The sequence below is a fragment of the Metarhizium acridum genome (genome assembly GCF_019434415.1).
Source record: "Metarhizium acridum strain ARSEF 324 chromosome Unknown scaffold_574, whole genome shotgun sequence".
NCBI lineage: Eukaryota > Fungi > Ascomycota > Sordariomycetes > Hypocreales > Clavicipitaceae > Metarhizium > Metarhizium acridum.
In genome coordinates, this window is record NW_027094044.1 from 416,138 (window position 1) to 443,032 (window position 26,895).

General features: G+C 50.9%; 13 protein-coding genes and 1 non-coding gene across 15 annotated transcripts; 7 read left to right on the forward strand and 7 right to left on the reverse strand.

The window, feature by feature from the left end:
- Nucleotides 1-529: 529 nt before the first annotated feature.
- On the forward strand, nucleotides 530-1,225 carry J3458_020567 (uncharacterized protein; the record flags this gene model as incomplete). The annotated part of the gene is made up of 1 exon (XM_007815939.2): nucleotides 530-1,225. The coding sequence occupies exon 1, from the start codon at nucleotides 881-883 to the stop codon at nucleotides 1,223-1,225; it is 345 nt and encodes a 114-aa protein (XP_007814130.2). The 5' UTR covers nucleotides 530-880.
- A 3,053-nt stretch (nucleotides 1,226-4,278) lies between these two features.
- On the reverse strand, nucleotides 4,279-4,376 carry J3458_020568. Its single transcript has one exon. It is a non-coding gene; the product is annotated as a tRNA-Phe (tRNA).
- A 232-nt stretch (nucleotides 4,377-4,608) lies between these two features.
- CTR3_4 (Copper transport protein CTR3) lies at nucleotides 4,609-5,197 on the reverse strand (the record flags this gene model as incomplete). The annotated part of the gene is made up of 2 exons (XM_007815937.2): nucleotides 4,609-5,082; nucleotides 5,144-5,197. 2 exons carry the CDS (start codon nucleotides 5,195-5,197, stop codon nucleotides 4,609-4,611), a joined length of 528 nt encoding a protein of 175 aa, XP_007814128.2.
- Nucleotides 5,198-5,929: 732 nt separating this feature from the next.
- J3458_020570 (uncharacterized protein) lies at nucleotides 5,930-7,870 on the forward strand (the record flags this gene model as incomplete). The annotated part of the gene is made up of 1 exon (XM_066122112.1): nucleotides 5,930-7,870. One exon carries the CDS (start codon nucleotides 5,930-5,932, stop codon nucleotides 7,868-7,870), a length of 1,941 nt encoding a protein of 646 aa, XP_065972738.1.
- Nucleotides 7,871-8,919: 1,049 nt separating this feature from the next.
- On the forward strand, nucleotides 8,920-9,508 carry J3458_020571 (uncharacterized protein; the record flags this gene model as incomplete). The annotated part of the gene is made up of 2 exons (XM_007815935.2): nucleotides 8,920-9,138; nucleotides 9,200-9,508. 2 exons carry the CDS (start codon nucleotides 8,920-8,922, stop codon nucleotides 9,506-9,508), a joined length of 528 nt encoding a protein of 175 aa, XP_007814126.1.
- An 824-nt stretch (nucleotides 9,509-10,332) lies between these two features.
- On the reverse strand, nucleotides 10,333-12,533 carry J3458_020572 (uncharacterized protein). Its single transcript, XM_007815934.2, has one exon. It carries the CDS (start codon nucleotides 12,182-12,184, stop codon nucleotides 10,655-10,657), a length of 1,530 nt encoding a protein of 509 aa, XP_007814125.2. The 5' UTR covers nucleotides 12,185-12,533; the 3' UTR covers nucleotides 10,333-10,654.
- On the reverse strand, nucleotides 12,236-15,064 carry J3458_020573 (uncharacterized protein). Its single transcript, XM_066122113.1, has 5 exons — nucleotides 14,775-15,064; nucleotides 14,425-14,721; nucleotides 13,887-14,357; nucleotides 12,557-13,833; nucleotides 12,236-12,443 (listed from the first exon to the last, which is right to left on the reverse strand). The coding sequence occupies exons 1-4, from the start codon at nucleotides 14,910-14,912 to the stop codon at nucleotides 12,682-12,684; spliced, it is 2,058 nt and encodes a 685-aa protein (XP_065972739.1). The 5' UTR covers nucleotides 14,913-15,064; the 3' UTR covers nucleotides 12,236-12,443; nucleotides 12,557-12,681.
- Nucleotides 15,065-15,417: 353 nt separating this feature from the next.
- J3458_020574 (uncharacterized protein) lies at nucleotides 15,418-16,730 on the reverse strand (the record flags this gene model as incomplete). Its single annotated transcript, XM_066122114.1, has 3 exons — nucleotides 15,418-16,341; nucleotides 16,403-16,666; nucleotides 16,722-16,730. The coding sequence occupies 3 exons, from the start codon at nucleotides 16,728-16,730 to the stop codon at nucleotides 15,418-15,420; spliced, it is 1,197 nt and encodes a 398-aa protein (XP_065972740.1).
- Nucleotides 16,731-17,050: 320 nt separating this feature from the next.
- On the forward strand, nucleotides 17,051-19,564 carry J3458_020575 (uncharacterized protein). 2 transcript variants are annotated; one of them, XM_066122115.1, is made up of 4 exons: nucleotides 17,051-17,335; nucleotides 17,407-17,525; nucleotides 17,584-18,220; nucleotides 18,272-19,564. In XM_066122115.1, the coding sequence occupies exons 1-4, from the start codon at nucleotides 17,115-17,117 to the stop codon at nucleotides 19,317-19,319; spliced, it is 2,025 nt and encodes a 674-aa protein (XP_065972741.1). In that variant the 5' UTR covers nucleotides 17,051-17,114; the 3' UTR covers nucleotides 19,320-19,564. The 2 variants fall into 2 exon arrangements, with proteins under 2 accessions (XP_065972741.1, XP_065972742.1); XM_066122116.1 differs by having other exon boundaries at nucleotides 17,089-17,335; nucleotides 17,407-17,530; nucleotides 18,272-19,556.
- A 42-nt stretch (nucleotides 19,565-19,606) lies between these two features.
- J3458_020576 (uncharacterized protein) lies at nucleotides 19,607-20,442 on the reverse strand (the record flags this gene model as incomplete). Its single annotated transcript, XM_007815931.2, has 2 exons — nucleotides 19,607-20,345; nucleotides 20,396-20,442. The coding sequence occupies 2 exons, from the start codon at nucleotides 20,440-20,442 to the stop codon at nucleotides 19,607-19,609; spliced, it is 786 nt and encodes a 261-aa protein (XP_007814122.2).
- Nucleotides 20,443-21,596: 1,154 nt separating this feature from the next.
- Nucleotides 21,597-22,148, forward strand: J3458_020577 (uncharacterized protein; the record flags this gene model as incomplete). Its single annotated transcript, XM_066122117.1, has 2 exons — nucleotides 21,597-21,635; nucleotides 21,696-22,148. The coding sequence occupies 2 exons, from the start codon at nucleotides 21,597-21,599 to the stop codon at nucleotides 22,146-22,148; spliced, it is 492 nt and encodes a 163-aa protein (XP_065972743.1).
- Nucleotides 22,149-22,363: 215 nt separating this feature from the next.
- Nucleotides 22,364-22,561, forward strand: J3458_020578 (uncharacterized protein; the record flags this gene model as incomplete). The annotated part of the gene is made up of 1 exon (XM_066122118.1): nucleotides 22,364-22,561. The coding sequence occupies one exon, from the start codon at nucleotides 22,364-22,366 to the stop codon at nucleotides 22,559-22,561; it is 198 nt and encodes a 65-aa protein (XP_065972744.1).
- A 1,165-nt stretch (nucleotides 22,562-23,726) lies between these two features.
- Nucleotides 23,727-25,561, reverse strand: J3458_020579 (uncharacterized protein). The gene is made up of 2 exons (XM_066122119.1): nucleotides 24,661-25,561; nucleotides 23,727-24,589 (listed from the first exon to the last, which is right to left on the reverse strand). Exons 1-2 carry the CDS (start codon nucleotides 25,315-25,317, stop codon nucleotides 23,996-23,998), a joined length of 1,251 nt encoding a protein of 416 aa, XP_065972745.1. The 5' UTR covers nucleotides 25,318-25,561; the 3' UTR covers nucleotides 23,727-23,995.
- A 343-nt stretch (nucleotides 25,562-25,904) lies between these two features.
- J3458_020580 (uncharacterized protein) lies at nucleotides 25,905-26,755 on the forward strand. Its single transcript, XM_066122120.1, has one exon. The coding sequence runs from the start codon at nucleotides 26,239-26,241 to the stop codon at nucleotides 26,680-26,682; it is 444 nt and encodes a 147-aa protein (XP_065972746.1). The 5' UTR covers nucleotides 25,905-26,238; the 3' UTR covers nucleotides 26,683-26,755.
- The last annotated feature ends 140 nt before the right edge of the window (nucleotides 26,756-26,895 follow it).

Below are 26,895 nucleotides of genomic sequence, written 5' to 3' on the forward strand. Positions count from 1 at the left end.
TTTCATCCCTCACAACTGATGAATCCGCCGTTTACCACCGCCGAAAAGGTTCTGCTGCTAATCCGTCTCATCTTCTTGAGTAAAGTGGCCCCTTCTTGCGGCAAAGTACAGCGTCAATTCTAACGTCATAAGTAGCACCATGGACTCTATTAATATACATCTTGTGCGCCGTCTCCATTTCACTGCATAGGGGTCTCCCACTGTGGCCCTTTATTCGCTGTGCTTGTCTCAAAGTCGTCTTGCGGACTTTCACAGGGCGCCAGATCCAGTACTTGTCACCTCCCACAAGAAAGACCTATATTACCTGGGTTCGGCAAAAGTTGTCGAAATCGCGTGACGACGCATCTGTTCAAGCGAGACTGAGAGTCGAAATTGAGCCTCTCATAGACGAGAGGTCGTCCATTCTTTGGCTTGGGGACCGCCAGAAAGCCAAGAAGGTTGTGCTCTTCCTCCATGGAGGAGGGTATGTAGTGCCGTTACTACCAGGACATCTTGAGTGGTGCTGGCGCACATATGTCAGTGTTGGGATTGAGAATGACGCTGAAACAGCCGTTGCGGTGCTCGAGTATACTCTTTGTCCGGAAGCACTGTATCCCGTCCAGCTGCGTCAAGCCGTCGCAGCACTCACTCATCTCCTCGATTCCGGCATTCGTCCCAGAGACATTATCGTTGGCGGAAACTCTGCCGGTGGGAACCTTGCGGCTCAACTTATAAGCCACCTGTGCGAACCGGTTCCTCTTATCCCGACCATTGTGCTTGTTGAACCGCTAGCCGGGATGTTCTTGGTGTCTCCGCGACTGAGTAACAAGACGACTGATGGGTCGTTTGTGCAGAACGGTTGGATCGACATGATTTCTGCGGAAACTGTGCAAAATCAAACATGTACTACTTGGGTCTCAGTGCTGTTACCGACTGTCCCGCCAAGTCGCAAATGGCTGCGTTTCCAATCGACCGAGACTTGGCGTACATGCACCGGATTCCTTTGGTTGTGAAGACGGCGTACATCACTGCAGGAAACGAGGAGGTTCTGCGGGACCAAGTGATACGATATGCATCAGAGGTTCAGCAGGCAAACCCTAGTTTCAAACTAAGGATGGACCTTCAGGAACGGATGGCACATGACTTTATTCTCCTCGAAGGCCAGAATAGGACGACGGGGAAATGCATGCTGGCTATGCGACAGTGGTACAAGGGACTACTCACTAAAAAAGGATCTGTAGGATAATGTAATATTATTGTGAATGCTGCTTACAATCGAGGACTCAAAGATACATTAAACGTGGCGCACTCCTCCTGAAGTACAGAATGAGGCCGTGTATTGCTAGCAAGATTGATCGCCTTTGTTTTGAATACTGTCCACGTCCAACAGAGCTCTTACATGCTCAAGATCAAACGGCTTCTTAATCTCCAAAGAGCAAGTCAAATTCCGCGCCGTCTTCCCTCGGGTAAATAAACCATCAACCCAAACCATCCAGTCTAGAAGAGACGCTCTAACCATGGCAGTGTGCCCCCATGCCTGGGAGATTGGCGAGTGAACTTCGTTACCACTTGAGCAAGACTTCATCCAAGCTTCTTTCGCTGTTTGATAAGGCACTAATTCATCCTTTTCGCCTTTTAGAACGAGGATTGGAGACGCAGACTGTGCACCGAGCGCGGGAGATTCCTTGCTCTGCCACTCTTTAGACACGGGCATACCTCGCTCAAATGCAGAATAATCGACGATTTGGTCATGCGTCAAGTCCTGTGCTAAGCCGATGAGGCTGGTGAAGCAGACCTTGGCTTTCCGGCCCAGTTCTGCTCTCTTTTGTGCGAGAGCAGTCAGAAACGCGCGATGGTAGGATGGAATTGCTCTGTTGATAGACTCTGATAGGACGGTGACGAGACCTGGGACAGATAGTCCTTTAATTTCTTGAGAAACATATCCACGATGTAGGCGGCCGAAAGCAGGGGAGAGTCACCCTACCCATCCATCCGCATGGCGTGTTGCGTCGGGGCGCTTTGACACTACGGCGGATGTTCCCTGATATTAATTCCCGACCATTCGCGGCGATGTGGCCCAACAGTCTCGTTGCATCTCTTCAAGATCTTGGCCGTCTCCCCAATAAGTGGGCAGCATCGTCATCAAGGTCCGCCGTTGGATTTTATACACCACCTCGGTGGCATTTGAGATGGGAGATGGTTAGCCCCCCCCCCCCTCGGGACCAAGGACACCCAAGCCAGCTTGACCTGAAGACCGTCGGCAGGCACTCAGAGCTAGGTCTTTATCGGCTCCAGAGCTGAGTACTGTTCCCGTTGGCCACGCGGCTCCTCAGGTTGCTTCGGTCAATGGCATCACGTCGTCCCTTCACATCGCGACCGCACCTGACGATCTATCACGATCCTCGGACACCTCGCCAAGATCAATCCGAAGTCTTGAGTCAAGAGTAGAAGAGTGGCAAAATCCGACCGGACTTATCAGCAAGAAAGTGTCAATCCCGATCCAAGCCTCGATCAACCTGGCAATCGCGTCCAGTCCCAGAATCAATCGGCGGTGTCAGTTTCCTCATCCCAATCTAGGCTGCCGTCTGAAGATGGGGAGGATGCTCCAGCACAAACAATTTAAAGCAGCTATGGTGAAGTGATTGCTGGAGCAGGCGAAGTGTTTGGTCATCTGGGCAAACGCGCCGACTCAGATTCCCGCCATCAGAAGCTCCATATTAGCTATGCAGATTTCGCAAATGCTTCTCACCCCAAAGTAATCCGCATTGGAAAACCCAACAAGTTTGCAAAGTTGTGTCAATCTATTCCAACAAACGTTACACACAGACTATTCATTGTTGAAGACCTAAGCTTGCCTACAATTGAGTATCTCGGGTCACACCTGGGGATCAATCCTGATTTTTTCGAAGAACATCTCATCAACTCTGGATATACAAGCGCAGAATACAGCGATCCACCGGCTAGTTCTCGGACAACCTCTGGCTTGCAAAAACCCTACACGTGTATCAAGTGGTACCGGCCTGTCTGGAGACTACCTACTGCTCCATATTCAAAGCAGGACCTGATTGACTTGCTGTCTAACAACCGTTTGGAGTACGCCACAGCAAAGTCTGGTGAAGGGAGAGTTTTGAACAGAAATAAATATATTTCGATCGAAATGGGACCTTTGGACGGATCCAAGGACGACCTCACGTAGCAAAAGACTCTGTGGGTGAGAGGAACGCGTATCTGTTTGGACCCGAAAGATGCCCGTTAGCGTTTGTCAATTAGGTAACTTCTGTCATCCTGGACGAAGGAACGCCTACTCACATGGGCCAGTAGTTTTGCTTGTCGATCCTCTGCCGGTTCTACGCAAGAGCCGGGAGCGAGAGACCTTTTCCGATGTTTCGCGGGAGTCTTTCTCAGATAATGCTCCTGGAGTCATACTTGGAGAAGACAGGCTTGCAGGTGACCTCGAGTCACTAGATCAACCTCCCGTCCGCTTAAGAGAACACCCCCAGAACTAGAATCACTTTCTGCTGAAATTCCTAATGCAGCCTTTCTACGAACCAGAAAAGGTTCATAAACGCCCACCGGTGAAGATCATTAAACGGAACATAAGGGTGAATGAGCAAATAGGCAGCAGGGTTCGCTTAGATACCGACTCTGACAGTCTATTCTATTTGCCACAACGTCTTTTGCACTTGAAAAGTCCGATATGTGACACCAAGTCCACAAGAGATGTTTTCCATCACCTACTCGAGCAGAACGAGCAAAACGACGACAGCGACCACTTGAGACGTGCCAGATCTACATCAGCCTGTTCCTGCAGCCTGCAGAGCCCTTGGCGCTATCGTCAGCACCGTGTACGTATTCCGGGATATCTTAGGTTACTGGGTCTCGGCGAAGATACATTGAATGCCGCCAAAATAGTCCCATTCTCTGAGAATTTCGTATGAAGTGTAGAAGGTGTCTCTCAGATATTCCCCTCTCCAAAAAGAAGACAAAGTGCTTCGAACAACTATAACCAAGGTCAGAGAGCTTAGGTATCACTTCTGTCAAAATGGGTCACTTGTTACGGGTACCAATTACGTACGCATAATCAGATAAGGGCAAACCCTCAACCACGAGTGGATAACCCCAATGATAAGCGCACTTATAAAAAGGGCGCATACGATTCTCTAGCTAGACATGGACTTGTATATATACATTATCATTACAATTGGTGCCCTCTAAAGTGTGACAACTTCGCTGGCTGCTTGCATATCCACACCCGGAATATCCCGAAGTACTGGATCAAAAAAAATTAATCAAAAAAATTGCGGCCAGTGTGACTCGAACACACGACCTTCAGATAGGCATCCGTAGGATTGAAGTAAGGCTTCAGTCTGACGATCTCCCAGCTAATCTATGGCCGCGGATATTCCGAAGCGAATTATTTTAGCTTATATTGCTTGTAGCAGACTGCATGGAATGGTTTTTTCCATGGATCCCACATCATCGCTTGTCCTACCAAGTCGGGTGCAAAAACATGGCAACACAATTCCTGTCTCTTGATTGCTATCCGAGACACATTCTCATTAAAGTTGAGCGAAATTGGCCCTCAATCGCTATTACTATGCAGTAACTACCAATCACCCCATCTTGCTTTTAACCGCAGCACACGCTCGGCTCCTCGATGCCGCGAATCTGCTTGTCCTCCTTTCCGCCATCCACATCCATCTTCACCTCCAACCAGTCACAAACAAACTTGCCCAGTCCCGCGCCGATAAAGATGCAGATAATCACATAGCCGTTGAAGTACATGGCGAGCAACATGACAATGTAGGCGCTGCCAAACGTCAAGGCGTGCAGGACCGACCTCGTCAGTTGCTGGAGGAACGTCGCCCGGAATGTAATGACTTGCGGCCCGAAACTGGTGCCGTCGACGTATCGGCGGGCTGATTCGCGCTGGAACTGGCGCATGAGGAAGGCGTCGTATTCCTTGCCGAGGCGGCGGAAGAACTCGACGAGCATGACGAGCAGGATGACGCCGATGCAAGTGGCCGCGAACATGCCCTGCGTTGTGATGTGCCAGTTTGGCGAGAGGAAGCAGGCGTCTATGGTGTACCAGTTCCAGAGCATCTGATTCGGCTTGTTAGCTTGACGAGACGACCTGCCGAGGGCTTGGTGTGGCTATTCGTACAGATATTTTGCACGACGAGCCGTCGTCGCCGCCGTGGCCGCTGTGCATGTCCATGATGATGATGGCGATGGAGGATTGAGTCGACAACGAGTGTGCGCACAAATTGAACTTGTTTTTAATGATTTCAGATTCTAGATATCGACAGAGATGGCGCGCGCAAATGTCTTGGTCGAAAGAGCCGTCGTCAATTAATTAAAGGCGGAGGCGAGTCAATCAGGCCAGCCTTGTCGGAAGGCGACTAATCTTCTCAACCACGAGCAGAATTAACACTACGCTGCGCTTGTTTGCAATTCCGGACAGAGAATAGTCCACTTGCCAAGTCCGTCGTCAATGCACTCACGGCCCCGGCAAGATTCGATATCGACGCCAAGTGACACCGGTCCTTGGATCTGAGATGAATTGATTCGCTCTAGTCTTGATGATCCTCACACTGCAGCTCCGCAAAACTTGCTCATTCCTGCTCAACCGCGAATGCACGACAACCTTGATGATCTTCAACAAACCTGTTGCTCGGCCGTTGGGCTTGCTGCAGAATTGGTTACCTTTTCGTCACCCTTGATTGGATCTTTTATGAGCGAGTTTGATGCAGTTTCTCCAAGGGGGGGGCGGGAGAGGCAATAAGTTTGGAAATATCCCTGTCCAGGCCCGACCAGGTTCAAGCTTATTTCGGAAAGAGTATAACTGTGTCTCTGCTCAGGCTTCCATTTCGCTTCTCTTTCTTGTTCCCTCGTTGATCACAACCTCCATTTTGCTACCAGACGCCGCTGCCGGTTATCAGTCTATGCCATGTTGGTAGAACCGCGACATATCCAGAACCACTCGGAGGGCGGTGACACCCAGGCCCATTGGGGGTATCCAGATCGCGTGGTCCCTTGCAAGAATGATGCGGGGTCGTGCGCCTATCTCGACGTTGTGTATCTTGCCCATGATCTGGGCATGTTGTACATGGGGATCCTTTGGGCAACGATATTTGGCGTCATCTTCGTCTGGGTGTTGCTGAGGAGAGCCGGCCGGCCGGCCGTTCAAGGGGCACTGCAAAACTCAAAATCGGACCAGGGCGCCTTTGGCAAACTACGGAAAACGACGGCTGTTGTCTCGAGGCGATTCTTGTTACGCGATGCAAATCACTTTCTGTTTGGTCGTACAACGCGCTTCCAGGTGGCTGTGTTGGCTCTCTTGTCCGGATATCTCTTCGTATGGAGCTTCCTGGGCATCACATACAAGACTTGGGTCACGCCCGTGAAGAACATGCCCGGGGTGTACAACACGCGAACGAGTCTAGGCCCTTGGTCCGATCGCGTGGGAGTAATCGCCTACGCACTCACGCCGCTGTCCATCCTGCTCAGCAGCAGAGAATCACTACTCTCCGTCCTTACGGGCGTGCCGTACCAGAGTTTCAACTTTCTACACAGATGGCTAGGCTACATCATTGTCATCCAGTCTCTTCTTCACACCATTGGATGGCTCATCATCCAGTTGAATCTGTACCAGCCCCAGCCTAAAGTTAGTCTGGAGTGGATCGTGCAGCCGTACATCATCTGGGGCATTGTGGCCATGATTCTGCTTCTCATCATGTTCATCCTCTGTACGCCGTGGGGGATCCGAGCCACGGGATATGAATTCTTCCGCAAGGCGCACTACGTTCTGGCCATGGTATACATTGGAGCGTGCTGGGCACACTGGAACAAGCTGGAGTGCTTCCTGGTCCCGGCCTTTATTCTATGGGGTGTTGACAGAGGCGCCAGGTTTGTGAGGACCGGCCTGCTGCACTACCACCCTACTTCATCGGCGTACGCGGGATTTAAGCCAGCCCAAGCGCTGATTACGCGATTTCCCGACGCGGAACACGGTGACATTGTCAGGTTGGACTTGGAGAACGAGCAGGATGCGTGGAAGATCGGCCAGCACTACTATTTGTGCTTTACCGAGTCAAGCATCTGGCAGTCTCACCCGTTTACGCCTCTGAATGCACCCGTCGTGGAGAAGGGCCTGGTGAAGCACTCGTACATTCTGAGAGCAAAATCCGGTGAAACGAAGAAACTGGCCGAGCTGGCCGCAAAGAAGCTCGCCGCCAGCCAGCACGAGACTGTTGCCACTCCCGTTCTTCTCACAGGCGGTTACGGAGAAGACCTCCTCGAGAAGATCGACCGAGATACAAACATCATCTGCATCGCTGGCGGCACAGGCATCGCCTACGTCCTCCCCGTCCTCCTGCACCTAGCTCGTACCAGATCGCCATCGGATCGCAAAACCGAGCTCATCTGGGCGATGCGACACTCCCGCAACGTAGATTGGGTCAAGGACGAAATGGCTGTTTTGCGCAAGGCCCAGAAGGAGATGAACCTGACAATCTCTCTCTTTGCCACAAGAGACGCTGCTGGCAGCGGCAAAGAGAACCACCAACCGGAAGATGCGGACATTGTCTCATCCTCATCAGACGACGTTTGCCCGTGCGACGAGAAAACAGCTTGTTCGCCGGGGATTACTGTTGACAAAATCGGCGACGGGGCGGACGATGAGAGTCGGCACCCGGATTTGAGCAAGATGGTCGGTACGTTTGTGGAGGGCACCGTCGCAGGTAGGACAGTCGTCTTTGCAAGCGGACCCGGAGGCATCATTACAGACCTGAGAAGCATAGTTGCCGGCTTGAATGTTCCCGGGAAGGTATGGAGGAGGGAGGACAGGTTTGATGTCGAGTTGGTTTGCGATGACAGATTAGAATGGTAGCTTTCATAATATCCGAGTGTCTGATTCCCTGAGCTGACAATGCTGTCCGTCGCCCCAACTTGCGAATCCATTGCCGGAGCCGAGGAGTCATCTGATCAAGAGAACTCGAAAGGGTTACATTGATCAATACTCACAATTACATCTCCAACTGTGCCACTGGCTCTGGCTAGAACTTCCTGGAGGAACGCAGCTCATCCTCACAACAAGCGAAGAAACTGCCGGTAAACAAATGGAACGCTCTCGTACCGACCTGCGCCACTATCATCCAACAAGCTTGCACAAGTCCATCAGCCAGACTATGAAACATTGCTCAAAGCAAGGGCAAACAGCAACACTAGCCACCCACCAAAGTCATCTACCAACGCAGCAACTAAGACGAAGTCTCAGCCCAGCGCCAGACCCCTTCGATTAGATGCCCCATCTGAATCTCGCCAATCGGTGGCGCTCCCGTTTCTAACAAGTGCGGCATTGGCCGCGGCAATTTGAACATATGCCGAGCCAATGGTTTGTCTTCTGTCCGGCCGGGTGATGATTCGCGTCGTCCTGTTGTCCCTTCGAGTCAACTTGCCATCACAGATGAACTATGGACAGAGTCCCCGGCTGTCCAAGATGCGAAGAGCCCCTCGGCAAACCAAGGCCAGTGGCTCGATTTCTTGTTTTGTATTAGTTGCCCGCGTCAACTGGAGATAACATAGCCTCCGTGGCATATTAGCGGATGCCCTGTTGGATCGGACCAATACCGGCCCCACGCCTCCATCCTGGGTCGGGCCGGAGCAACTCTATTCTTACCGGCCAGCGCATAGCACCAACTACATGACGCGACGAACTTCGAGTTACTGTTCTAGAACGGGAATGGCCATACAAAAAAGCGAAAACAAAACCCACCTGAATGCTGTTAAATGCCTCAGCATAGTCGAGCACATAAGAGGACCCCGTTGTCATGTTCCCGTTGACGTCCGTACATCACGGCAGCATGCCTGGATCACATTTCGGGAACCGCAAATACACAAAGCACCGTCCCATATCTGCAATACGCCAAACTGCCCATCATGAGATTCGCCGCTGCCTTTGCCGCCGCTGCCATTGGCGCCGCCCCCGTCGCCGCCCTTCCCACCAAGACGACCAACGACGCCAGCCGGGGGGTCAGAATGTTCGCCACCCTGACGGAGCTCCAGGCCAAGTACGCACGCGGCATCATTGCGCAGGCTAAGAAGGAGCGCCTCGGAGCCCAGGGATGCCGGGCGGGCATCGCCACTGCTCTCGTCGAGGTGAGCCATGTTTCCCGCAGGGGGCTGTCTCTGAGCAAATCTACTAACCTCGGCCGGTCAGTCAACACTCATCATGCATGCAAACTACGCGGTGCCCGACTCCTTGGTCTACGACTATGACCGCCTCGGCTACGACAGGGACTCCGTCGGCCTCTTCCAGCAGCGGGCTTCGATCTACACCGACATCAAGTGTAGCATGAATGCCGCCTGCTCGGCACACCAGTTTTTCACCGAGATGAAGGGGGTTCCCGAGTGGCGGTACATGGATGTCGGCACGCTGTGTCAGGAGGTGCAGCGCTCCGAGAATCCCGAGCAGTACCATGAGTTTATTGACCAGGCTGTCGACATTTGCAAGGAGGGCGGCTTCTAGATAATTCTGCGTACAAGTACATGCCCGGTTGCGATTCACAGAGCAACTCGAGAGCGTTGGTGTCTCTTATTTTCTGGTCTTGAAGGGGCTGTCTCTTTAGGAGGGGAAAATTCATAGAGATTTTGTGTTCGCCTTGTCCGGATAGTCGAATGATTATCAGCATGCATATTTGATGAATACGTATTGCGTAAAAGTCATTCCTCTTGATCGAAAATCCATGTCATCTATCCCCTGGTGCGCGTCTAGAAGAAACTGCCACGACACATGTGCCTCGCAGTGACGGGTAGCCAGCCAACGGGCGGGCTATATCTTTGATTCTATGGGTTGAGAAAGACCATCAGCGGATTTGGCAGCTTTCCGGGCATCACATCGAGTTGGGGGTACTGAAGAACATCTGTACAATTTGGGCCGTATGGCGATTTCGTTTCTTATCACGCACGTCATGCTCTGCAATCACTTTCTGCGTGTCTTTATCACAGGATTTTGTTGGCCCAAACGCACAACACACACACACAACACTCATACGCGTAATCTCGTACGAGTCGCAACTCTCGTACCTTGAGCCTCGTAACAGATGAAGGCTCTAAACTAGCAGTCAATCAATCTTGATAGCTTGGTCAAATGCTTCCACGTAATCCGTAATCTCGATTTGCACCTTCTGTGGCATAAAGCCCGGTGTAAATGCACGTAAGTAAATGTGTAACGTAAACGATTTAGCTGAACGGCGTAGGCTCGCCCGAGGCCGGTTAAATGATATAATAAGATATCAATAGAAGACACGATAAAATCGATTATAAAGGCGAAATTTGTTGAATTGAAGACTTGGGCATAAGGCCGTCCTCTTATACTAGCAAATTCACTACAACTAAATTGTTGATCCGATTTTCCCCGAGTTGTGAGCACAAATGCCGCCACACAACATCTATTCCTCATACATCACCTGAGCTCTGCCAGGACGGTGGCAAGGATCAACAAAAGTGTGTTCCAGTCACCAACGTCAAAAAATACAAACAAAAACTGAGCCGGCCACATCTACACCGGCAGTGCTCAGAGCATGCAACGGCGCCGGCATTGCTAAGCCAGACTGCCGTCAAGAGTTCCCATTTGGAACCCTTGTCGGTCCAGTTGGCTTGCGGGTCGCAGGACTCAGCATTTCCCACTTCCATTGCCATTTCCGTGACAGGAACCACAAGAACGGGCCTTGAATAACGTGGCTGTATCCAACGCAGAGTTGTTATTACTTGCGATGAATTCGTGCGTCAAGTGCGAGCAGTTGTGGAAGGTCAATCGGCTCCATCCGTAGGTAGCATTGGCGGTATCCAGTCCAAATCGGCTGTACTCCTGTTTGGGCTCATCAAACGAACCAAGACCATCGTAATGACCGCCGGCGCCGTTGGTAATATACCACGGAGCCTTGGGGTTGTTCAGCTCGTTGGGGTCAATCTTGCCATTAGCCAGGGGCGCAAGACGCTCGTAGACGTGCGCGTGGCCAGTGAGGACCAAGTCGACGTTGTACTTGATGAAGAGAGGTTCAAACACGTCCTTGCAAGACCAGCAGATTGTGCCGGTGGCGTTCTTCTTGCTCAGGTACCATGGGCGGTGGCCAGCGACAACCACCCAGGGTGTCTTCTTACGGTCGACGGATGCGAGATCAGCCTCAAGCCAGGTAGTTTGTGCATTCAATGTCGCGTTGACGGGGCTTGCGCCCTCCTTTTCAGTGCCGCCAATCTCATCGGGACCGGTGAAGCCGTGGCCGAGGTCCGTCTCGGTATCGAGCTGGATAAAGTGGACCATGCCGTTGTCCCAGCTATACCAGAAGTTTCCTGTGCCTCCAGATACATCGCTGGGCATTCGAAACTGGTTCTTGAAGCCGGTGAAGTTGGTTTGCCCGGGCGAACAGATGCTAACATCGTACGTGATATTCTTGGCCTTGTCAGTTGTGCCGCCGTTGTCGCAGCTGGCTTCGTGATTGCCGGGCCCGACCATGTATGGTTTTGTCTCGGTCACAGCGGCCATTTCATCGTAAAAGTCGTTGAGGATAGCTTCGTATACCGTGTGGCCGTCCTGAATGGTTGTGTTGGGCAGCACTCCCTGGATCTCCATTTTCAGCCAGTAATCGGCATAGGCAATGTCACCGGGGTGCCAGACGAAGTCATAACTCGACTTTGTGGAGGCCAGAGAATCAATGGTATTCTTCTCGCCTGGTTTCAGGATGTTGTTCTGGGAAACCGAGCTCCCGGCTGAGGTGGTGAGCCCGAGGCGACCCATCGTCCCAAGATCGACGACAACAGCGACGGAAAAGGCATCGGAGTCGCCTGCGGCGCGGGCCGTCCTGAATGTGTATGGCTCAGTATGATTGCCTTGGGGCAACGGTGACGGAAGATAGTAATAGGTCGTGTCCGGCTTCAACCCACTAATCACAACATGGTTGTTGTAAGTAGTTGAGGTAGGATATGTCAAAGAAACATTGGACGACGCCGTGTGTTCGAGTTTACCCTTTGACAAGCCCCATTTCACCGAGGGTGCTTTGACATGCTCAAAAGTGTTCCAACTAACTGTCATTCCATCTGCGCCGTGATATGCGAGACGAATCTGGCCAGCGGCATCAGGGCCACGAGGGCTCAGCAGAGCAATCGCTCCCTGCAGTGAAGCAGCCAATACAAAGCCGGACCTCATAATGAGTCGTGATTCCTAATACCGAAACTAAGATTGGTTACCAAAGCACCATTGATGGGCGACCCTGCATCTTTATGTAAAGCGACCGTTTATTCCCGCAATTGCTCCGCCTTGCTCAGTTCGGCGGCAGCGTTATACTTCTAATCCTGTTGCGAACCTTCTTGCAGGACTGATATCATGAATCGGTCGCTGATTTGATATTAGCTCCATTTGGTTCTCCTACACGTGTGCGCAAGGTCGTTTTCTTATTTGGCCGGTCCTAAAATTGGAACCTTGCCCCTGTAAGCAAGCGTGCCGAGTTCCCGAGTCGTGCAGAGAGACTGGGTGATGGATGGGGCCATGAAGATTTGGGGACAGAAGCAATAGACTCACATGTTGCCCAATGAGCATTGTCTTTAATTTTTTCGTTATTGAAACTTTCGGTGTTAAATTTGGCTTTGTGTACAAATAGTAAGCACTCAACTTCACCTTGCTGCAAGCCACCAACCCTGCGCAATTTAAACTAATCCATTGCCGCGAACACTCGGGCTGTCACCCATCTGTACAAACTCCTCGCCCATAAATGAATTCAGCCCATCCCCGAAGGGCTGCAAATCAGTCCATAGTGCGTTCCAGTCTATCGATTTCTCGGCCTTTTGAGCCTCCATCTCTGATAGCGCCTGTCCAAGTTGCACAATGTATGCAGGCGTTTCCAAGCTACCGCCTCGTTGAGCCACCGCCGTCTTTCGGGCCTCCCAAGCTTTGAGCGTGAACTGCGCTTGCATAAGTTGCTGTCTTTGGCTCATGTCAAATAACTCGGGGTAATGCCCATGAAGCCTTTCCACAGCCCGCCACCCACGGTCAGAGAGGGATCCCATGGGGCGCCGGTACAGTTGGCTGGTCAAAGAGGCGAGCATATCGGCGTAGAATTGCAGCCTCATATACCATTCGAACCCGACAGTTGCCATTTTGTCGTGCGCATCACATTGGTGTTCCATGCTCAACATAATCATCTTGAACAGGTTGTCTTTCCAGTTAAAAATTTCGATTCCCCATTCTTCTTGGTCCTTTATTGGGCTGAGAACATCGTCAAGTTTCTCCAGAATGGTTGTCTTCAAAATGGTCGCCGCCACGTGGACTTTCCCAGCCCCGTCGCCAATATACTTCGCGGTGTAGCTCTCTAGTGCTCGCTTTAGTTCTTCAGATTGTTCCCGAAATTTTCCATACACAGCTCGGTCGGTGTTTTCATCGTTTGTCAAGCTCATCCCCAGTAAGATTGCTTCGTTAGTAGGCGTGTCTATATGGTTATCACAGTCAATCTTGTATGCGTAAATCAATCGCGCAATGAGGACATATGCCATTTCAGTCGGCCCCTCGCGAGGAACTATTGGCGAGTCACTGCTCGGGCTCATGTCAACGTCGTTTATATTCAACGGCGGCTTTGTATCCCATTGCATGGGAAGCATAGCGGCACTGAGTCCAGACAGGAGAGCATTCTTAGCATCCTGAATAATGATCTGACACCATATTCTGCGACGCATTTCGGTTTCGAATGGACCCAGTCCAAGGCTTTCTCCGTCGCGGTGATAGCCCATGGAATACGCCATCCTTACTACAATACCGCTGGTGACCCAGGAAGCGTGTCTGTGAGTTTTGTCCTCGAGGGTGAGCTGATTTGAACCTTAGTGCTTGTATGCAGGTCATTGACACGTTAGGGACTTACCAAATACAGTATCAATGTTTGAAGGGTGATCATTGTGTAATTCTCCCTATGATTGTACTTCATCAGTGCCCTTTTGATGCTGCTACCATACTTTTTCAGTATGGTATCGCGGCTGTAACCTAGCAATTCAAAGCACTCTTGGTCTGACATGGATTTCGCAGCCACCGCGTATATCGAATAGAGAAGCGCTTGGTACTCAATGGGGACCAAGTGCATCCCCACCGCCGCTCTCATGACATACGGTTCGAGAGTTGGAACATGGACAATCTTTGTAAGAGGATTAACTCTTTCAAGGAAGTTCCCCCAAAGATTTATGGCTTCAACGGGACCGGGCTGACTGTCTGGTGAGCTGGACACTGAGGTTTCAAACTCTGTCACCGGGAGTGTCTTGTCCGGCAGTTCATAGATGCTCTCTATCGCCCCTTCATCCGCAGAATCATTCGATTTGATGCTATTCTGAATTGCAACCAACTGTTCCACGGTTAGAAGGGTGAATCGGCCAAAGGGTTGCAAATTGAGGACAATGGGTCATCTTTACCTCCTCGTGCATTACAACGGTGCTGAAACTGTCAGTGAATCTGACACTGCCATCAATCCTTGTTGTGATGTACGATGCGTTCAGTTCCTGTGCCGACGAGCTGGGTTCAAAAGAGGCGCCGGGCGGACCGTCTGGCACATGGTTGCTCGAACTCGGTTTCTGCGGTCTGTCGTCGACGACTGGCGCATACCCCTTGAGCAAGGCTTCACATCGCTCCACTCGCTCAAGAAGATCCTGCTCCGTCGCGCGTCTCTTCCGCGCCGGCGCCGGCGTACCGGGTGTGCAGAGAACTTCTGCCTAGGCAGAGCATCAGCCAGACGTATGCGGTCGCTTGACGAACTCAGACGCACCTTGACACAGTTGGAACATGGACTGCAACGATCGCATTTTACCTTGCGCTTTTGACACTGAACGCAGGATAGTAGCCGAGGCTGTTTCAAGGCCTGGATCAAGTTGCCCAGCTCGTCTGCTGATGCCTGCGTATCCATTAATACCGAGCTTCGTGCCAGTTGAATAGGCTTCACGGCTTTCGCCGATTTGGTGATTCGAGAAATGCCAATCAGACGCTATATCTCAATACCCTCATTAGAGCTCGCTCTTGTGGTTATACATTGATGCAGATTCGGTTTCAAGCTCCAAGAGACGAAAGATGTGATGATTACCAACCTGAGGTTGCAAAAGTCGAGCCGCTTCAGTTCATCCGCACAGTGTGAAGTTCACAGTGTTTTTGAACAAACATGGCGATGACTGTTTCACACCTTGGCCAATGTTCAAGCTTCACGATCGCATCTGCGGCTTACCACATCACACTAAGGGGGTGTTTTTCCAACATGAATATCCTTTTCTAACTAAAAGCAGAAAAAAAAAACCGGTTTTGGGCATTGCATACCCGTTCGTGTGTTAGGCTCCCAGCCGTCTCGATTTTCGAGCCATATTCCTCCGAGCGACTCCAGAAACTCCAACCCGCGACCAATTCCGCACACTCCTCACTGCTCAGATCTCGACTTCATCCACATCATAAAGCAATTGTCTCTCCGTATTGGCCAAAAAATTGTACCCAACCACTCTGGAAACCCAGAAATATGCCCAAATAGCAGTTTCTTTTAACCATAACCCCCATTCGCTAGACCTTTTTCGAACCTCTGAATTTTTTGTCGCCTGCATCGTAATTTCGTTGACTCGAGGACGCCGAACCCTGTCGAATGCTGCGAATGCATCCTCGAGAGACCTGCCAGGGTCCTCTAATAGCCTTGCGATCATGAATGCATCTTCTGCGGCCATGGAGACACCCTGACCAGCATGGGGGGCCATGGCATGAGCAGCGTCTCCCAAAAGGAGACACCGACCTTTGTACCATCTCCCTCCCGAGGCCACCTTGTATACGGGATAGAATCTCACGACCGAGGTTTTCTGCACCATGGCTCTCATAATGTTTCCCCACTCTCCTCTGGCGTCGCTTATCAGATCCAACAGGTCATTCTTGAAACGGGCGATCTCTTCTTCACGCTTGACTTCCCACCCGTCCCTTGTGTCTCCCGTTTTGGGCAGAGGAACCTCTTTGGAGAAACCCCGGAGCGCTTCGTCGTCTTTTGCAGAGCAAGACGTGGTAAGAAAGACGCCTTGCGTTGTGAGTCTAGCGTTGATGCCCTTGAGCTCGTCTACCGAGCCTTCTGGAAGTGCAGATGTCGGAAGGAGCGCAAACAAACCGGAGAACCCAGTATATTCGGTGGCATGTTGGGGATCGACGTATAGTTTTCGAACAGCGGAGTGGATTCCATCGCATCCGAGTAAGAGGTCGCTAGTGTCTGTGGTTCCATCCGAGAATGTGACCTTGACCTCGTGCTCGTTCTCCTCAATCTCAAATCTTTTTTCCGTAGTGGATTGGGATCTTCCCCTTTTCTGCAGCTTTGAGCAGGACTTGAAGAAGATCAATGCGCTTGATACGGAGGTAGCCAATTCCCCCGTTTTGCTCACGAACTCTGCCGACAATGTCCTGTGTCGTGATGATATCACCTGTGAGAGACCGTAGATTCAACATTGAATGGCTGCTGCCGCGTGATAGAAGATCGTCGTATACACCAAGTCTGTGGAATAAGCGTAGGCCGTTGGGTAACAACCCGACAGCTCCCCCGAGAGTGGTGGGCTCTGGACGTATTTCGTACACGGTCGAGGTGACATCTGTGATTTGTTGTAACCGCAAAGCAGCGGATATACCAGCTGGTCCACCTCCAATAATGATTGCCTAGCTCTTGTCAATGCCCGTTTTTGGTACGCAGATAGAGGGAGAACACGCATACTTTTCTCATTTTGCGTTGTAGTTGGTGGAGTGTTTTGCTGTTCTTCAGAAAACTCATTGGTGTTGATAACCATTTCAATCGAGGGTCAATCGTCTTTAAATACTCTCTCTCATTTGGCCATTCGGGAAAACGCCGCCAGTCACGGTCAGCCATGGTGGTCAATTATTGAGGGCTACTACGGCCTCCTCAGTTCCCCGCGGCAGATGTTTCCTGATAAAGTTAGCAGTCCGCGGCAAAACAGAGTAGCCAAATAAGCGGCGCTAACGGTAAAAGGCATGCCACGCCGCGGCATCTCTCCGCGGCCCCTCTCCCACTGACCTTGCTCGCCCATTTACCACAAGTAACAACCAAGCCGCATCATCATTACACGAAGTCGGGCATCAAAGACGCGAAATGATGCATCGGTGGGGCCGGTCGCCCCTTTCGTGTCGGCCGTGTCGGGATAAGAAGCGCCGTTGCGACAGGCAGCGACCATGCTCAAGCTGTACGTTACGAAACATTGATTGCCAGTATGCCTGCGATGATCAAGCTCGCCCGACACTGGGACAGCAGCCACAGGGGGCATGCTCTCGTGTTACTTATTCAAACTCTGCAACAAATCATACAGACGTCAAGTATGGCAATTTTCTTCCACCAGTCCGCTTGAGGGGGTCATAGAAATCTGTTAACCCTCTGGCTTTTCTAGGCATTCTGATGATGTTTTGCGCCGCTTGCAGAGGTTGGAGGCGGCAGTTTTCAACCAGCCTCGTCAGTCACTAGAGCCGCCACAAGTGGATAAACCGATTCCAAGAGTTCCCTCAATAAGTGAGGTGGCGATGCTCCTATTCCTTTGCCTTGGAACAACTCTGATTCCATCTTTTAGGATTCACCGCATTCGGAATCCATCTGATGATCCCAAAGCCAGACGAAGCCGAGGAACAAAGGGTCTACATGGCAAATTTGGCCAACAAGTTACCTCCTCAAGCTCAAGCGAGGCTCTTACTCGAACACTTTGCGAAAACATCCCATCCGAACAGTTGTATTTTACATATCCCATCATGTCGTACCTTGCTGGAGCAAACTTATGAGAGCATATGCACGGGAGGGATGCCTCCAATTGAAAATTTACTGCTGCTGTTCGGCATATTTGCAGCAGCAGCGTTTCTTTGGTCTTTGGAACTTCTTCAGAACCTCCAAGCGACACGTGCAGAAGCAAAAGCTGCTTTTATTGAATACCTTCGGGTAGGCGTCTCTATTATTGATAACACCGTGCGACCAATCACCCCGTCCACAAACGCCCTGGCAGCCATGTGCAACCTACATAACGTGACTACCCATGCTCGGGGACTATCGGACATCGATGTGGCTTTGCGCATGAAGTGTTACGGGATGGCCCGCACCTTGCAGATCGATCGTCTTGATACGGCAAAGAGTCGAGAAGAACGCAGGCAAAAAGGGTGCAACATGATTGAGGTGGAAGTCCAGAGAAGAATTTGGTGGAATTTAGTGGGCAGCGATTGGTACATGATATCTAACTCTTTTACTACGAAAGACACTAATTCCTCTTTCAGGCTAAACTCGTTTTCAGGCGGGCCAAACGACGGCGCGTACTTTCTCCAACCCAAACACATGAATGTCCGGCTTCCGGCAAACGTGGACGATAAAGATGTTACGGCGGACATGGTGGAGAAGGATATTCCCCTTACCCAACCTTCGGATATGAGTGGATTCATTCATCGTGTTAAGATATCTCAAATATGCCGAGAGGTTGTTGACGCTCTGCCGTCACAATTTCATGACGCTGACGGGACAGGCTACAGCACTATTCTACAAATGGACAAGAAGTTCCGTGCCTTTCTGGACGGGCTGCCGGTTTACTTTCGGCTAGACCCAGAAAGTATGGAACGGTCCAAAGATATTTGTAGAGAGCGCCCAATCATTGCACTGCAGCGAGTTGGCGTCAACTTCAGCATAGGCATACGACTGTGTCGTCTTCATAGACCGTACCATCTAGAAGGCCTCACAAACTCAACATATGCATACTCCCACACGGCTTGCATCCAGGAAGCGCAGAAAGTTCTTGATCTGCGTCGTGCTATGGATGAATGTGGCTCTCCGCTGGGCATGAATCCGGCTCGTTCCTGGATTGTAATGCAGCACGTTTCCATCGCGGCACTCATTCTCGCAACAGATGTGTCTTTCAACCCGCTGGCACGGGATGCAGAGCAAAGAAAAGCTAAAGTACTTGCTACTTGCGAGCTTCTGGAAAAGTCAATAGAAGATTCCGAGTCCGTCGTGGAGGGCGTTCAGCGCAATGTGCAGGTTCTCATATCGACGCTGCAGAAACAACGGGCTCAGAGCACAAGTCGACATGAAGCAGCTGCATCTCCGTATCCAGCGCCCGGTATGGAGCAATTGAGGGACGCCGCCATGGCGAATGCTGATGATAATACGGCAGCGAATCTTGTAGGTAGCACAGACAGGAATAACGGCTTTCTAGATGAATTGAGCGAGGATCGGACTGATTGGGATCAGCTCTGGGAGGACTTTATTTCAATAGCGCCGGAAATGGACGTGGCGCATTGGGATCTTTTGTTTGAGGATGTGCAGCCGGCATAGTAAGCCAGTCGCTTGGGGTTTATTAACAAGCGTTGCAAGTATCGCAAGACACGCACAGAAGAAACATTTCGCATGTTGTGTTTACTCTTATGTATACCAGGTGGCAATCAAACTAGCCGACCCTTCTCTGTCCGCTTCCAATCCATGAAATAAAGGGGGGAAGATGAACTTTGTAGCCAACATTTTTACAGCAAGCTCAATAGGCTTTTGAGGGCACACCGTGCCTAGATAGCGCCGACATCAAGACGATTCGCTTTTCTTCAGAAAAACAATGACGTTCAATGTTCCTATCGCAAGAGCCGTGCACCGCGGCTCCCGCATTTCTTGCATCTACAATGTGAAGGAGAAACCGGCACTGGATCTTGCTCTCCACAAAGATGGCAATAACCCATAAGCGGGCTTTCTATAAATGAATTCAATAGCTCCTTGGCGAACTGAGGCACATTTTCAGTCACTTCATCCAAAACCTGCTTAGCGGCAGCGTCAAAGTCTGCCGCTGCCATCAGAGATCTAACATGCCAAACTAGAAACTCTCGAAGATGGTTGCTTGGCGTTCTAAGCAGGGAGTATATCTCGGGTATTGATCGCAGAAATTTGCAGAGACTCTCCTCTTGCTGGACCGCTTCCATGAACTCACATGTGGCGAACGTCTGAAGCCCGTCAATCATGTATTTTTTTGAAAGCTCAAACATTCTGACATGAAACGTAATGGGGGAAGTATTGTCGCACAATTCATCCGAGCTGGAGTGTGACGTTGGCGAATACTTGCCGGTGTACATGTACTCCACCATTTGTCGAACTATGTCGATTGAACTATCTTTGAACTCGTATACTCCAGTTTCTTGCTCCTGATTTTCTTGTGAGAAGAGCAACGACGAGCTTAGCCGGACCTGACGAACCTTGAATGGACCATTGCATGCTTTGTCAATAACGGGAGATTGGGGGCACACGATGATCTTGTGGACGGGTATTTTCACATCTCGGCAGACGAGTAGGAGATCCGAGAACTTTCCCTCTTTGCGAGCCCTAAAGACCGCTTTAGTAACGAGTGTACTTCTCCAGATCGATAAACCTACTTGGAAATCGCACGCAAAGTCTTGTAAATCGGATCCTCCTCAACCATGTTGGAATTGAACTGCGTACGCTCGCAGGTTATGGGGTGAAAAACTGTTCAACGTCAATGTTTGGGCGAGGATTGCAACGAAAACTTGCGACTGGTGGTGGATTTTATTGTCTTTACTGCCAGACTTGACCGTGCAAACGCGCTTGGGCCTCACAATTTGAACATTCAGAGCAAGGCCACGTGCCGTGCTTCATGCCCCCCGAGCAATGCAAACAGTCTAGTAGCCTGACTAGAAAAACTCCCTTCTGTGCCCGCAAACTGAACTGCATGTCAGAACAGGGGTAGCCTTTGGAACAGAGATAATTCATCAAGATTCATCAGGACAAATTCCGGAGGGGGTAAGCTTGTGACCTCTAGAGGCTGCGTAGCTGACACTGACATTCATGTGTGAAATAAACTGCAAGACCAAAACTGTCCATTATCTCTGGTGACGCCTGGCTAATTGGATTCATAACTATCGTGATACGTAAAGAGAAATAACGACCTGCACTACCGGAGGTTCCTCCACTTCTGGTAATGCAGCTGACAGGTGCCACGGTCGAACTTTCTCTCACCTCTTTGTTAAGACCAACATGCTTCACTGGAGATGATCTCGAATCATATATTCATTAACCAAAACAATAGTCAGTTCTCACTACAATGCAAATACAAAAAATGAATTCAAGAGGTTTCAAGAAGTAATTGTCTCTGGCCAAGACAATAGAGATTGAAATTTTGCAAGGCGACTTTGCCACCTCGGTGTATCTATTGACCCGGCCAAAAAAAAAAAAAAAAAAAAAAAGAATAAGAGAGAGAAGGAATACTACCTTGCCTACAGGACACAACTTGTGGATGAAAAGATCAGGTGTCAGAGTGATTATCGGCTAGACAAGTAGGCCATGGAGCAAAAGATACAGCAATAAGGGCCCTTGGCCGAATATCCCCGATATCCAGATTTTAAGCATGCACATGGTGGCTCTCTCTCTCTCTATGGCTTCTAACATTAGGCTAGAATAGGTCCGGCCACACAAGAAGCGGAATTTAGATGACCACCACGGCGTTGTGTTCAGGTGAGCGCCTCTTTTATCGGCGGCGAACGACTTAGCCATGAAACACACAAAAGGCGTCAAATTCAATGTCAAAATGAGTGAACAAGTTCATATTACCGCCTCGTCATGTTGAATGAGGCTGCTCGACGGTTTCCCCATTGTGCAGTTAGTGCTCTCCTTCTTCTGCTTCCTCTGTGCCCTCTTTTCTTCTACTACTTCTTGTAGTCTCATATTCTTGAAATCTTCAAGCTCAGCAGCAGTTCGTATTGGTGTAATCGCTGGATCGTAAAGAGACACTGCCTGGCAAATACCGCCAAACTCCGACTCCATCCCACCCACGTCCTCGACAAACTGATTCAACCTGTCAAGGCTGGGCAGACTGATCCAACCTATAAAGCCCTCTCGTCGCTTTCTATGGCCACTGCCAGCAGCTCTTGGGTCGTATTGTGCAAACGTCTCGAAGAGCTTGTGTGCGGAAATATCATTCCGCGAGCGTTCACCTCTGCTGCCTATGTCACAGCGACCGTGGCTAACCGTACCAGCGTGCTCGGTATTGACTTTGGATCCATGTGCTCCAAGCTTACTCTGGCTACGGCTTACGGCGAGGATGGGGTCCGCGTGCTTCGTGTCATGGCAAATGTTCCCAACGAGCATCCAGAGAGGCGCCCAACGCCGTAAGCTAGCAACTATGGCGGGGAGTTCTGTTCGTCGCAGCTCTCATCGCGAATGCGGAAGGAGACCTCGAGCTCGTGCCTGGCCGGACCGCCTTGGAGTATCCGGAGCACTTCCCGTTGAAGACTATGCTTAACCACCGTGCGGGCCTTTCTCTAGACGGACTACCCGGCCGAACGGAATTGCTCGCTGCTTGCAAAGCTGGAAAGATTACGGCCGACATGGAGGACGCGGCCTTGCGCAAATGCTTCACCTTCCTACGTGATCAAGCCATCAAACAAGCCAGAAAGTCTCAGCTGACCATCACCGCAATCATGCTGTCGTATCCAAACTACATCTGCGACAAAAATGTTGACTTCGACAAATACAGGTCCCTCTTCCACCTGAATCTCGTCTTCCCCCTTGTGGACCGAGTATAGGGGCGAGAATGGCAGGGTTGGTTTCGGCACAATTAGCGAGGGGCAAGCCACAGCTCTGTACATCTGTGAGCCATTCCACGAAATTCAAGGCTCCCTGAACCAAGAGGACCTGGCAGCAGTCTATCAAGACCTTGATCAGACCTCCGGTCTCACAATAGCCGTCGCAGATAACGGGAGTAGCACCCTGGTAGGCCCAATACTTCTAGTTTCGAGGTTTACGATTTCCCTGTTCTGACGCTTCGCAGAACTTCCAGGTCCAGACCATGTTCTACGAACTCGCAGATCGGTTCAGGACTTCGCAGTCGGATTGAATACCTGAAGGCTCCGAAGGCGCGGCGGGCGGCAGCCAGATATCGAATGATGCGGTCAAGTGGATCATCACCCAGGAACTCAGGGGACGGTGGACTCCAGACGAGATGGTCAGCTTCGTCACGCAGTTAGAGAAGGCCAAGAACAGGCTTAATCCTGATAGAAGGCCTGGCGGCCGGCCGCTGAAGCTCGTTGCTGGGGACTGCCGCTCGCAGGCCATACTGACGCAAGAGCACCTCAAACGCGTCTACACCGCCGCATACGGAAAGACTCTCGAGATGTTCCGGGAGATGGTATCCAGAGTTGCCGAGCACTGCCGTGACTTGTCGTCATCTTCTGTGGCGGCAGCTATCAGAGCCCCCGGCCGTCACGGGTGGTTCGCGAGTACATGGACGACATGGAGGCCAGGGCATTGCAGAGCGAGCCTCCCACAAGGATCCGGCACGCTTTTCTCACAGACTATGACAACTACTGGCCATCAGCAGTATCTTCTGGCGCGGCCTTGTCTGCGATGCGCCTGCCGTCCCCAGATCAGATCCTAGCAGACGGGTCAGCCATAGGTATACAACCAGTCGTGAAGGATATAAAGACCAAGTGTTGGGAAGCTTATTGCCTGGCTGCGGTGCTCCTCATTGAAGGAACCCATAAGTTCCATACTGTGCTCGAGGTCCACGACCCAAGCACTATCAATTTCCGCATGATATGTGATCCAGACTACACTAAAAGGGCATGGAAGGCGTCGTCGAAGCGACGAAAGCAACATAGGCCTCGCCAGATTGGGGTACGTTGGCCGCAGGGGCCACGGGGAAGAAAGGATGGGTTGGCAAAGCCTGTCGACCCACAGACGATGGCCGTGCTTGGCTAGGGTCATCTACGCTAAACTCAGAAAGCTCTATGTTATCACGTCAGGAGATATTTTCGGTTGCAATGAGCTAGTCAAGCGTCTACAAGCAAAGCTGCACACAATAAGTAGTGTTGGATGCAGGGAAAGCAGGTGTGCCTCTTTGGGCTCAAGTCTTGCCTCATATCCCTAGCCAGCCGGGGGTGAGAGCCCTGTTCGTCTCGTGGGAAATTTATCCAGTTCTGTGTTTGCGAAAGCTAGTTTAACCCTTTGGGTGAAATTAATCACTTTTCCGCCCGGATAAACCAACCAATGTCTGGATCCAGCTCAATTCCCTGTTCAGCCAAGTCATAAACGGCCTCCTCTGCGTTCTGGCGAGCACGTACGACAGAATGAAGATCGCAAGAGTTATATAAGTCATCTGTTTCTTTGCTACTCATCTGAAGCAGTCCACGCGAGCCTAGGACCGTGACGGTCTTCGCATGCAGCTGGATCAACAAGGTTGCATAGACAACCAAGAGGGCAGCACGATCTTGATGAAGGCTGGGATGGTTTGTACACATCACTTCGTCCTTGATTGATCGATCGACCAAACCGAGCACATGATTGATGGTAGAGCAACGGTCGAGTAATGCATTCTGCATCAATGATTCCGGCGGTACTGGTACCATGCGCCAAGGTAGACTCCGCAAATATTCCCGAGTCATCTCAATTACGAATTGGCCGAGTTCGGTGGAATATTTCCTTACACGACGAATGACCTGGTTTCGTCGCCCTACGGGCGGGCGGTGCGTCCGTAATACGGCGACGACTTGGGCGGGCTCGAGGTCCAACGAGAGCGGAACGGTTCGCGAAGGCTGCGAAAGCACAGATAGTATCTATACAGGACAAGAGGATTAGAGGCCAGGGCAAAGAACGACTGACGGGTGGTATTAATTCAGTGAGTTACCTCGAGGACTTCGAACTGAGTCCGGACAAACCGTATCATCTTGTCCTTCAAATTCATCCATGGAAGGCTCTGACTCTTAGCGTCTGGGTCGAAATCGAGCACATTAATAAGCGGCCTGTATATAACCTTTGGCGTCTGGTCATTTGATGTCTTTGACACGATCTCAAGTCTTGTCAAGTCCGGGTTGTATGGAAGATGGTGGTCGTAAAGTACAGATATGTCGTCAACAAGGGTGTTCTGCAATCCAAGTATGTCTTCCCTCGACAAAGGCGGCAAGGTTGCGTCTCCGAGGAGACGCCAAATGCGATAGTTGGGGTATTCGAGCTGAAGTTGACTACAAGTAATTTCCGTGCTCTGCCGAGAGCGTACATGCAATATCCTGTTCGCGAAACGCGCGATGCTTTGAAGCGTCGGGGTCATTGTGAGTACGAAACCATGCCGGTCAGCTTGTAATAGGTGTGCCCTGATTTTGGGCGCCTTGTCTTTTTGGCGCTTCCTGTATTGGCCTCCTGGGTTTCGCTTTAGTTTGCTAACTCGGTGCTGGGCTACAGACTGTTGTTTGCGATTGATGGGCAGGTTCGTCAAGGCCGCTCGCGCCAACGCCGGTCGCGAGCCACTTGTGTCATCGGAAGTTGAGAGTGTTTCTGGCAGAAACATAATACTTAATAATTGGGGGCGCAAGTATAACTTTTTGGCAAGAACTGCATGATAGTTTATTAGTACTTTTCCGGGCTTCAGGTGGTGGACTTGTCTTCCTATGACAAGTCCGATCGACTGGAAGCGGCTTAGGAGCTTTCGGCGTTCAATCAGAGCCACTCAGACATGACGGACACTCATGAGAAAACGTTATATTGTCCACTATTGACGTTGGAGCTTTTTGTGGTGCTGAACTAGAAGGCTGCCTCACCACTGATGAGAGAATTGCGGGGGTGAGGAAGAAACAACTGAAGCCTGCTTGGAGTCCATGTGTTCACGTGACAATGTTACTTCCGTGCGCCGATGGAGCGGTTTAATCAGTCTTGTCAACCTTGCATGACATCACCTCAATTAAAACCACCTGATCCAGGCGACGATGGACCAGTTTTGGTTGGTAGAAGATAACTGTGATTACCGTAGATCGAAAAAAGTTTACTATCCGGTGACATGTACATATACAAGTGGAAGCCCTTAGGGCTTAGTATGTCATCCGTCCAGTAGCAGAGATCCTACGCAGGTAAGCGGACCGTGGCAGCCCACGCATTTACATTTTGGCATAACGAGAAACCGTGGCCTATGACTTTTGAGAAGACGATATAACTCACGGTGTCGTGACCTTGACATCCAGTGCATCTAGCTTCTGATTCAGCAAGACCAGCTGTTCCGTGATGGCATTCATCCTGCGCCGTTGGGCAGCACCCTTGTGAACAGATGGGAATGTTAGAAAACAGCCTCATGTTGTCAACAACAAACGCCACGCACCGTCACCGCTAAGGCCCGATGTTGTTGGCCCAGCCCATCCCTGCCACATCTGGCTCCTTGACCTGGATCGTCGTCGCCTCCTCCGTAGCGAACCTCGTCCAAGGATGAGTCGTGCTTGACATGGAAGACAATGTAGTCATCACACTAAATGCACAATCAGAGGCAGCAAATGTACGTCTTCATGCCATTCGCTATAATGCTTTGTTTAAAGTGATATATGTGACCATTCAGAAAACAGGCTGGCGACGAAAACATGTCGCATATAGCCGGGGGAACCTTGAGGCATTCCAGGGGTTGCCGAGGACACCAAGTGGTACATGGATGACTTTGAGTTTCGAGTTTGGTTTTCAAAAACACTGCTGGGAACACGGAAAGTGGAAAAGACGCAAGTATATAACCACGTCCCTGCACCTTGGCGCTCAGCACGATACTCGTCAGCAAAACAAGCCCAGAAAGGTCCACGGAGCGTTGAAGTGTATTGAAGAACCCTCTCTACTCGAAAAGAGGGAAGAAGCTTTTGTTTCTACGCTTGGTAGACGGACGCGCATCGTCGTGCCGCAGTGACGGCTGTGGGCCTCCATCGGCGCTCTCCATTCTCGTGAGTCTGCGCCTGGATTCCTGGATATGCATAACCACCTTGATGACGTCTTTCCTGTCAAATGCCACCGTATCTCCCGACTGCTCTCGTAGCTTGGCCAGTAATAAATGTTCTGGGAGCTTCTCCTGCATCGTTAAAGGCGTCCACTGGTGCGCCAGAGACTGCCGCTGCTGTGACCG